Source organism: Sorex araneus, chromosome 6, assembly GCF_027595985.1.
Source record: "Sorex araneus isolate mSorAra2 chromosome 6, mSorAra2.pri, whole genome shotgun sequence".
Classification (NCBI taxonomy): Eukaryota; Metazoa; Chordata; class Mammalia; order Eulipotyphla; family Soricidae; genus Sorex; species Sorex araneus.
Window position 1 is genome coordinate 72,443,570 of NC_073307.1, and position 11,571 is coordinate 72,455,140.

At 35.7% G+C, this 11,571-nt stretch overlaps 1 protein-coding gene across 1 annotated transcript in view; it reads right to left on the reverse strand.

The window, feature by feature from the left end:
• Window positions 1-9,260, reverse strand: part of MYH4 (myosin heavy chain 4) — a 29,669-nt gene extending 20,409 nt beyond the window's left edge. Inside the window, exons 1-13 of the mRNA XM_055142424.1 lie at window positions 9,212-9,260; window positions 5,923-6,152; window positions 5,683-5,826; window positions 5,005-5,161; window positions 4,322-4,349; window positions 4,118-4,232; window positions 3,600-3,692; window positions 3,427-3,490; window positions 3,193-3,291; window positions 2,969-3,072; window positions 983-1,121; window positions 320-438; window positions 63-212 (exon numbers count right to left, since the gene is read on the reverse strand). Of these exons, the coding sequence (XP_054998399.1) occupies window positions 63-212; window positions 320-438; window positions 983-1,121; window positions 2,969-3,072; window positions 3,193-3,291; window positions 3,427-3,490; window positions 3,600-3,692; window positions 4,118-4,232; window positions 4,322-4,349; window positions 5,005-5,161; window positions 5,683-5,826; window positions 5,923-6,126 (1,416 nt within the window). The 5' untranslated portion in view covers window positions 6,127-6,152; window positions 9,212-9,260. The remainder of the gene's footprint in view (window positions 1-62; window positions 213-319; window positions 439-982; window positions 1,122-2,968; window positions 3,073-3,192; window positions 3,292-3,426; window positions 3,491-3,599; window positions 3,693-4,117; window positions 4,233-4,321; window positions 4,350-5,004; window positions 5,162-5,682; window positions 5,827-5,922; window positions 6,153-9,211) is intronic.
• Between the last annotated feature and the right edge of the window lie 2,311 nt (window positions 9,261-11,571).

Consider the following 11,571-nt stretch of genomic DNA (forward strand, 5'->3'; position numbering starts at 1 on the left):
AGATGAATATGGTGATTTGTGATTTGCATTTGCCACTTTTTTTGGGTAAATTTGTAACTCACATCAAAGATCTCAAAACCAGCAATGTCTAAGACGCCAATAAAATACTGTCTGGGCTGCTTGGTGTCCAGCTGTTGGTTGATGCGGGTGACCATCCACAGGAACATCTTCTCATAGATAGATTTTGCCAGAGCACCCACGGAGTTGTATACCTTCAAGAACAGAAAGAGTTCATCTTTAAAAATTGGAAGCAATATTGGACTCTTGCAAGTCTTGTGGTTCAAATCAATGGGGCGAGGGAGATTAAAGACATATTTACCTGCTGTACAGTCTGGCCTTTTGTGACATACTCGTTGCCGACCTTGACCCTGGGATAGCAGAGAGCTTTGAGGAGGTCAGCAGAGTTCAGACCAGTCAGATAGGCAGCTTTGTCAGCAACTGGATGAACAAGAAACGAGCAATGAGACAACCCTAGCTTACACAATTTAAGGTGTGAATGATTAGAATAAAAAAAATTTCTCAAATAAGTAAATGTGCATATGTAGCAAAACCTATTCACTTGTTTATATTGCATCAGAAACATTGCCCCCTTAACTAGAAATTTTGTTTGAGATAATAATTTGGAGTTGGGGGAGTTGATGACCTGTGAAATATTTGAAATATGGAAAAAATAGGCCCACAATAAACCCTACCCTGGAAGGAGTAATAATAAAAACATTAATATTTCCCCCAATGCATAAGGGCATACAATATATCAACTGAATTTTATAAAAATTAAATTAATAGCTTACAGAAACGTCAATAAAAATAAAAAGCAGAATAAACAAAAATCATATATCCACAGACAGTCCCAGTCAAACACAGGCATTGTCTTATTTTCATCTGTCATGATATAGGCCAAGAAAAATGAAACACTGTTTTCTACTACCAGTAACCGAGTCTATCGGTTCTGTCACTGAAGTTTATCAATGAGAAGTGGTACCTTCAGTGCCATCTGGCTCCGCCTGCTCCTCTCTTTGCTTTTGCTTGAACTTCATGTTCCCATAATGCATCACAGCACCAGTGAGCTTGTAAATGGCCACTTTTTCATCAGAGCTGAAACCTAGGATGTCCACAGCACTCTATGGCAACAGTTAAATTTAACCAGTCATAATTATAACCAAGACACCGGGTTCAGCCTCCCCACATTTTTTCCCCATTGTGCTTTGCCTTGGATGTGACCACCTCTTAACTGTAGGAACTCTTGTTTCCATGCCCTTCTCCCAACTAACAGCACAAAGATATATGTATCATCCTCCCTAGAGGGTCATATAAATAGTAAATACATTATAAGATTTGTTCACATTCACTTTGTCAAGACCCAGAGACATGACTAGCCTTGTCTTGATCCAGTCTCACAAACCTCTAAGCTGCTCCTTCTCCTAGCCCTATCATATATATGTATCTTCCACCTAATTATGTATTAAGAGTGCAATGGAGAAGAAAATATAGGAACAGGCCAGAAGTTTTTTCCAAATACCTCTCTGATGTCAGACCACAGAACAAGGTAGCCCAACATGACTGACAGCAAATTTTTCTTTGTCATTTTTCTATGCAGGGAGAAATATTTGTGTAAAGAATTATTTCCTTTTTTCTGTGGGATTTTTTTTTTTTTGGTTTTTGTTGCTTTGGTTTTGGGGATACAACCACTAATCTCAGGGCTTACTCCTGACTCTGTACTCAGAGAAATCACTTCTGATGGTGATGGGGAGATAATATGACTTATTGGGAATTGATATGGGCGTGGCCACATGCAAGACAAGCACTTTTACCCCTATGTCTTCAGCCGAGATCAATTTAGTTTTATGAAAAAATTGGTATGTAATTTTTAAAACAAGATTCTGATTAATTTCCCATACCAAATTTTGACCTATGTTGACCTTGACCAGACATCAGAGAAGGTAGAGGAAAGTATGTTTGGTTATTACTCTTGTCCCCTAAGAGAATTTCCTTAATTTTTGACTGAGTTTTAGCTCACTGACTCAATCTTTTAACAGAATTGAGTCAATTTCAGAAAAGTAACTGTAACAGTCTTGAGTAGCTCAACAGGGCATATGTTAAGAAAAATGTGTAGCTTGTTAAGTTTGTCATTATTCAAGCTTCATGAAGTAGAATTACACACATTTATGGCCATGTATTGATTGCATGATATAAACTATTATATACCCATTGTATGTGCAGTTTGTTGTTAACTGTCATTACATAAATATTTATCATATATCATATTACTTCTTAACATAATAATACAAAATAGCAGTAATTTATATATATGCAGAGTGACAAATAATTTTAAATTATCTACTTGTTTAAAATATTTTAGAAGAAAAATTATTGTTTTCCAAATGACTTTTCATCCTGTTTTAAGAATCCCACTGGGTTTAAAGTTAATAATAGCCCAAGAAGATCTATTACTTTGGAAATGAGAAAAGAAAACATGAAGTATACATATAGAACATATAGAAATAATAAGCCAATGAATAATAATATACAAAGAATAGTGATTTTTAAAACTGTAAAAGATTAGAGTTCCTAAAGAGTATTTTGAGATAAATAATCTATTTCTTCAATGCTTCATTGAAAACAAAGGATTATATTTAATGCACAGGATTGTATTCAAAACAAAATTCATGTATACATATGATCACAGATGTACAGTGGGGAAATAAAAAAGAAAAGAAAGGAAGAAAGAAAAGGAAAGAAGAGAAACAACTATGCAAAGAATTCTAAAATCATTGATTATGGACATTTAAACCTTTCTTTGTATGGAGGATGGTAGTGGCATTGAATTATACTGTACCATCGGAGAGTTAAGATGCTTATACTGAAAGGGAGTATTGTCTATTTTGAGTCTTTCTACTAATGTTATCTGCCAATCCAGTTGTATACAGGAAAATAAATATTCTTTTTTCTGATTTTACCTATTACTTACATCAGTTGCCATCAGCTCTTCCTGATCATCAATGCTAGGAACTGTGATTTCACCTTGACTGACAAAAGCAAAGTCGTATGGGTTGGTGGTGATCAGAAGCATTTCTGTACACATAGGAAGGAACAGATATGTAGAGAGTTAGTTTGGTCACCGAAACTTTTCAGAGAATCTTCTGCAAAATACTGTTAATCTTCATTGGCAGAAATAAATAATAGTTTTCTTACCAATAAGCTCTGGTTTCTTGTTGGACATGATTTGATAAAAGATATGATAACTTCTTTCAGCCTTTAGCTGGAAAGTAACTCGGGATTTCTCTAGAAGATCTAGAAAGTCAGATAATACACATTTAAAATAAAAGGTCACATGGAAAAGTAATCCATAGGTATAGATAACAATGAGATTTTCAACATATGTCATTGAAGGAAAATATCCTTAATCACCAATATTTGATAACTTACATGTTTCAATATCTGCAGAAGCCAGTTTACCCGTGGCACCAAAATGAATTCTGATGAATTTACCCTTAAAAAGGCAAAAGGGAACTTATTAAAAGGCTATGGACAAAATACAAGGAAAAAATATTTACAGTATATGTATATGTGTCAATGCTGATTTCATATAGAAGACTTACAAAGCGAGAGGAGTTGTCATTCCTAACAGTCTTGGCATTGCCAAAAGCCTCCAGTAGGGGATTGGCACTGATGATTTGATCTTCAAGTGTCCCCTTAAGAGAAAGGAATAAGATAGATTAAAAAAGAAAGAAAAAAACTCCTGGAAAAATCAAGTTATAGTTTGCTAAAAATCAATTCCCACTGACTTCTTTTATTCCTTTTACCCACTTCACAGTGTTCTCTGATTTCAGGGGAACAGAAATACTTTATAAAGTGAGAAAGGGAACAAACTGGCAAATGGGACACTCTGATTATATAGCCTGTTTTGTAAATTCTAAAGCCATTATGCATTCTATAAAATGTTTATAATAAGTTTTGCCTTTGAAATATGCTAGTACATTTTGTTCTCTCAAATTCTTCCAAGAGTTGGTTTCCAAATTCTGACATCACATGCAATTCTTTGTTGTGGTTCTCACAAACCTTAGTCAAATTTAAAAGCTTATTATTTATTCCATCCTCCAATGAATATTATGCCTACCTGCATTTTTCCAGAAGGAGCTTCCTCTTTCTTTTTCTCTCCAGTAACTGCAATTGTTGCAAAGTACTGGATGACACGCTTAGTGTTCACAGTCTTCCCGGCACCAGATTCTCCACTGTCAAATCCAAATAAAAGACAAAGTCAGAATTGAAGCTCTCTAATAATCACTAAAAAATTCAACAGAAAAAACATGAATCTACATACGTGATCAGAATTGATTGATTCTCACGATCTGTGAAAGAAAATCCGAAGATAAATTTAAAAAACAAACTCAGTACATAGATTAACATAGTATTAATTAAATTGTCTTTGAAAATTCCCAATTCACAAAAATAGAAGTATCGATTGCTTTTTCATAAGATCCCTTCTAAAATAAGTAGAAAAAGATGTACTACTAGATTAGTATGTCCTAATCCTTGTATCTTTGTTGTGGTGAAATATGTAATGTATTATTTCATCATACTATCCAAGAAATTAATCTATCAATATCAGATAAATAATAATTCCCCATTTAGTAACCTTGTTCATAATTATAAATCTGTCATACTATGAATCAATGTTCAACTCAAATATTTACTATGTTAGGTTTGCCACCATGAGAGCACAAGGCTTACTTTCAAGGGAAGATGCTATATTAACTATAATTAAAATCCATATTTAAATCTGGTTAATTGAGCTATGTCATTAATTCATATTTTTAATACACAAATTCAAGAATTCACTATTCTTTCATTTCTAAATATATTTCTGCAATTATTATTATGCTATTAATTGCACCATACTACTAATTATGTTACTATGTATTGAATTTTTTATTCTCAAAGTAATGTCCCTGAGTACACAAATTTTTCATAAATGGCCATAATTTTAAGTGTAGGCTCACTCACCAGTCAACATGAACTGATAGGCGTTGTCAGAGATGGAGAAGATGTGGGGCGGGGCCTCCTGGCGCTTTTTGCCTCTGTAGGCAGCCACCACCTCGGGGTTATACACCGGCAGCCACTTGTAGGGGTTGACGGTGACACAGAAGAGCCCCGAGTAGGTCTGTGAAATATGACAAAGGTTTTTCAATCAGTAATCACCTCATGAATCTGCCATGGACATGATGCTGCCATGGAAAGTATGAGGGGAAGGACCTAAGTATTATCCTAGTCACATAAAGTTCAATGTTTTTGTTCATTTGGTGTCTCCCTTTGACACCTGCTGCCACCTGCCAATTAATTTAGCTAATTATTTAGATAATTAACGCTCTACTTGCACATTTTCAAAGATATCAGACAACTATCAAAATTGCTTGTATTAAGATAATATTGTAGTTGGCAGGAGAGAGTACAGCAGTCTACCAAACAGTGCTGGACCTCTGGAACCATACATGGTCCCGCAGGCCATGGGAGTGGACCCTAAGCACAGAGCCAGGAGAAATGACCACAGCTGGGTGTGATCTCAAACACATCAAAATTTTTAATGATAATATTGGAGCAGCAAAATCTGAAACATATATCTTGTTGTTGTTGACAGCCACAGAATGTGGAGTTAATGAACAGAAATGTCTACAGGGCACTCACGTAGATCATCCAGGCTGCATAACGCTCTTTGAGGTTGTACAGCACAGCAGGCTCATGCAAGTGAGTCATCATGGCCATGTCCTCAATCTTGTCATATTTGGGAGGGTTCATGGAGAACACTTGGTCTTCCTTCACCGTCACAGTCTATGAAGGAAAAGCAAGGGGTCCAGTGTGTGTCAGGGAAGTGACAGAAGAGAGACTAGCCGTACCTTCCCGCTTCCTCCCGCCTTCCAGACTCACAGTCCCAGCCTCGGTCTTCACCGTGACCTTCCCCGACTCCCTGCTCTGAACGGTGCTTTTCACGTAGGATTCTTTAGCGTCCACCACGAAGACAGAGTTCTTGGCATCGAAGGGCTTGTTCTGGGCTTCGATTCTCTCCTTCTCAGACTTTCGGAGGTAAGGAGCAGCCTCCCCAAAAACCGCCATCTCCGCATCGGAACTCATGGCTGCGGGTTACACACCACGTGCACCTAAGGGGCGACACCTGTCAAAGAGGCTGCTCTCTCTGTTTCCCATCAGTGCCCTCCACTGGTCATGCTGATCAGGCAGCCCGCCTCAAGGACTTCTCCCCCACTCTGATACGCATGCCAAAGGATAGAAAAATGGAATTGAACGCCGTATGTTGGTAGACTAAATTTCGTATTATTTTAAGCCTCTATTTCGTCCTTGATACTGTGAACCTTTCTTGAATAAACAATGGCATAGAACTGATGTTTCAATCAGAAACATTTCAAATGTCTCAAGTGGGCTCAGAATCTATTCTTTTTTGCTTCCTTTTCTTCTTTATTTTTCCTATTCTCTCCAGATATGGTGATGTGGATGAGGAAATGGAAAACAGCTACTTTCAGTGACTTACAGTATAAATAAATCTTTTAAAAAAATCAAATATTGAATTGGGAGAGATAGGGTGTTTGCCTTGCATGCAGCCAACCTGGGCCCGGTGTAGATCCTCTGCATGCATATAATCCCAGAGCCCCACCAGGAATGATTCCTGAGCACAGAGCCAGAACTAATACAGAGCACGCTTGTGTGACTCAAAAACCAATAAGTAGCACTGTCGTCCCGTTGTTCATCAATTTGCTCAAGCGGACACCAATAACATCTCCATTGTGAGACTTGTTGTTACTGTATTTTGGCATATTGAATGCGCCATGGGTAGCTTGCCAGGCTCTGCCGTGCAGCCGGGATACTCTTGGTAGCTTGCCGGGCTCTCCGAGAGGGACAGAGGAATTGAACCTGGGTTGGCCGTGTGCAAGGCAAATGCCCTACCCACTGTGCTATCATTTCAGCCTACACATGTCATACCATATAAAAAGTGAGAAACAATTAAGTAAATTAATTAAATAAACATTTATGTATAGAGGCAAATTTTCCCTGCACCTTAAACTGGCTAAAATCAGACATATAAGTAGGATGTAAAATCATTATAATGTGTTATATGAAAAAAATCCTTCTGTTATTTTAGAGCATAGTTCATATTGAAAACACTTAATAAGCACAAATAAATTTCTAATTAACTGTTATATAATTAAAATACAAATTGTATATCAAAAATGATTTTACTGGGGCTGGAGCAATAGCACAGTGGGTAAGGGTTTGCTTTGCACACGGCGGATTCAAGTTTGATTCTCAGCATCCCATGTGGTTCCCCAAGCACCGCCAGGAGTGATTCCTGAGTACAGAGCCAGGAGTAACCCCTGAGCATTGCTGGGTGTGACCCAAAAATAAAAGAAAAAATGATTTTGCCCTAGTTCAAGATTTAGGAACACTTTTATCAGTTTCTAAATTGTGTGAAAGTTGACAAAGTTACTAAAATAAAACATCACCTTGAAAATTTCTCTGCAAAAATTCTGAACTTTTAATAAAATTTTATAATAAATGCATATTTAATCTATTATTTGCTTTATGGTTAGATTAAGAGTACCTTTTAAAATACCTAAACCTTATTTTTAAATATATATCTTCCTTCCATCAGCAAAAAGTTTCAAGCCAAAAATGTACTTAGAATAATTTTCCACTAAAAAGCTACTCATGAGACATTAAGTACTTTTGCCCTGTGACAAGGACATGATGAGAGATCTGAGTTAAAGAAGGTCATCCTTGTAGAGTGGAACTGGGTCTGTTATGAAAAGCAATGTCTGGGTTGCCAACAGCAACGACAACAGCTTCTTCTATACTTTCCACAACATCTTTTGTCATCAACATCACAATTCCTTTTAAATGTGATATTAGATATAGAATTTGCCTCAAACTGTCTAAAATCAACTTAGCAGATATATTTTCAGGAGACAACTATTAGGATATTTACTGTTAGGGTTTATTTTTCAACAAAGAAATGTTATTCTGATATTTTTCTCTGGGTTTTGATTTTATGCCCAGAATTTTTTCTTTGTTTTGGTTCAGGGGTTGTACACTATGGTGCTCCTGGCTTACTCCTGGCTCTGTATTCAGAAGCAATCCTGGTATGCTCAGGATTAGATGCGGTGCTGGGGATTGAACGGATTGAACGGGAGACAGCTGCATGCAAGGCAAGTTCTATATCCCTGTATTATCTCTCCAGCCTCATACAATGAAAATTTGATTTAACAACTATGTTGACATTGCAATAATATGCTTATACACAAAACAATTATCTAATGACTGGTACTACTTGTTTCCCAGCTTGTGGCTCACAATGCCACGGAATACTCAGGATTACTGTAAGTGATCTTTGAATCACCTACATAGAGATAATTACTTTAAGTTCCAACAAATTCTTTTTTGAATGTAAATTCTGTATTAAATATAAATTCATTTAAAATAAGAATGGTGTGATAGGTCTTTTACCATCAAAGTTATTTCCAAGATACTAAATGTGTCGGTCCTAATATGTTAAGTTGGGATATGCCTTATTAGATGTTTAATTTTTATGGAGGGGTACTTGGAAATACTAACTTAAATCATACGTGGCAGTAGCTGGAGTATTTTTCACAATCAACCAGACCCAAGCTTATTGATTTTACTAATAAGGAAAATAAAGCCCAGGAAGATCATTCAGTGTGATAGGAGTATAAGAGGTGGTGCTCTTATCCACCTGTTGGTTTTTGCTGCTGATTACACTAATATATATGTACATATATATGTATATATTAACTGACTTGAACTGAGCAAATAAAGTCAGTGGAAAGTTTTTAATTGGCACCTGGAAATTTTGACCTATATAGACATTGATAATCTGGATTGATTTGCTATAGTTAGACGTATTAGTTGAGCTGTCTAGTACATTCTTTTTTTGTTTAAATTGAAATAGTTGGCCACATTACATGTTACCTGTGATCATAGTGTTCTTTCTGACATTTTTACAACATGTGAAATAGATGCAATATTTAACTTTGATCAAATTATTTTAAAGTCAAAATTGTATTAGAAGATTTTTTATCCTAATTGTATTCTATTCTGAATATAAATACAAAGTGAAAGGGAAAGTCTTAAAAACTAACAACATAGAGACCCTTTAATTCTTTAGAGTATAATAGTAAATTGTTCTTACCTCTGGCTACCAGATGAAGAAGGTGGCAGGCTCAAAGAAGACAACTACTGTTGAAAGAAAAAAACCAAGATAACAAAATCTTTTAATCAATTAATAACAAAACACTGGTATCTATATTATGTATTTCATCCTTTGGAATGTTGGAAATAAAAATAAAAATTTCCAAATACTAATCATCTTCCTTAGGTGAATAGTAATTACAATAAGGAATGCAGAATTGACCACACTATCTTCCACATATACATACCTCAATGAATTTGAGGAAGGGCAGGACAGAGGCATCTCAGCTCCACTTTTATAGAGACCATTCTGCAAACACAGCAGCCACCTCAGCTGTCCTAGTTGGGAACCTACTTGGCAAAACCTTTTTTGGCAATCTCTTTGCACAATATTCACTGACTGTAGCTGTGAATGGATATAATTAGAAATATTTTTGCCACCTATAAATAATTTGACGGAGGATGATCTAGGGTTATCTGTAGGCATTTGATAGGGATGGGGATTCAGGGCTTCTTAGGCTATTTCTTCAGCTTTGCTATTGCATCATTCATCACAGAATTCAAAGCCAGGTTCCTATTTACTCTCCTGATTAAAAAACTCATTCAACACATTAAACCTGATGCAAAGAGTTTAAGACTGATTGATTTGTTAGCACTTAGAGTCATTAAGGAGCTGGAATAAATATCTGATCTGACATGTTAAATGAAGTAAGTGATGGTTATTAAGGTAGAAATTCCTAGCCCAGGTATTGAAAGCTTGATAAATTCCTTTAAAATCTGAAAATCCAAATAAACTTGAAGAAGAAAAAAAATTATCATTAAATTGTGGTGATGGACCAATAGAACAGTCATGCAGGACTTAGAATAGGTATAAACCTTCTGTTTCTTTTCTAGAAGAATTACTATAGATATATCCAGTCATTTATTTTCACTGAGGTGGTAAAAGGGTGTTTTGTGATGGTTCATGCATGTTCTACTGCATAGTGGAAGGAGAAATAAACATGCATTCTTAATCCACAGGTAAATTTTTATCAATAGCTATATATCCAATGAGGTAGGTGTCCCATTATGTTCACCTAATGTGGGTAGAAAGACATGGCATGCACAACATTCTCTGTGAAATGATGAGTGGGACAACACATATCCCAGTAGTTCTTGTAATTTGTTTTCTGATGGTTTGTCACAGCCAGTGCTGCTGCGTATGACAGGAAATCTATTTTGGGTGTGTCTCTAACAGCTGTTGTAACACTCTTATGTTATTTTAAATAAAAACACTTTATTTTAAATCATAATTTTAAAAAGTATGTTTTTAAAATATTATGATTTATGTGAATGCTGATTTTATACACCCTATTGGTTTAGAAGTTCTTACCTCATTAACAGATTGAATATTTGGGGGTTAAGTTTTCATTTTGTACAACTCTGTGGAAGAAGGTCAGGATTTTCATTAAATTTGCATGGAATTTATTCACACAAGAGTAGTGACTTACCAAAAAATGTTAGGCTAAAATTTCTTGATTTTTTTCTAACTTAATATTTTTATCAAGTAATTTTAATTTTTAAACTTAATATCTAATTTTATAAACAAAATATTATCAAATACATGCACTACTGTTGGGATTGAAAGATAAAAAAGTTGCATACAAAACCACAATACATAGGCTAAATAAAATCATCATTAGTTAACAAGAATTCTGCCTAAAAGTCAGAACTCTTGTTTGCTTACATAAACATATATGTAAAAATTATGTTTTTATTTCTTCATATGAGGTATTCTACTAATCAAAATGTCCATCTATTTTGTTAGAAACTCATCATTTTATCTTTTTATCAGAGAGGTACGTTATATATGTATCCCAGCCTATTGATCTATTCATCTGGTTAACAGACACACATGGTTTCCAGAATTCTTTTTCTTTTTTTAACTTTATTGAATCACTGTGAGATAGTTATAAGCTTTCATGTTTGGGTTACAGTCACACAATGTTACAGTCAAACACCCATCCCTCCACCAGTGCACATTCCCCACCACCAATATCCCGGGTATACCCCCCCGGGATATTATATATATATATATATATATATATATATATATATATTTCCCGCCCTCCCCCTGCCTCTAAGGCTGACAATATTCCCCATACTCTCTCTACTTTTGAGCATTATAGCTTGCAACACAGACACTGAGAGGTCATCATGTTTGGTCCATTATCATACTTTCGGCACACATCCCGACTGATTACTCCAGCCATCATTTTCTTAGTGATCCCTTCTCTATTCCAGCTGCCTTCTCTCCCCCACTCAAGAAGCAGGCTTCCAGCTATGGGGCAATCCTCCTGAGCCTTGTATCTACTGTCCTTG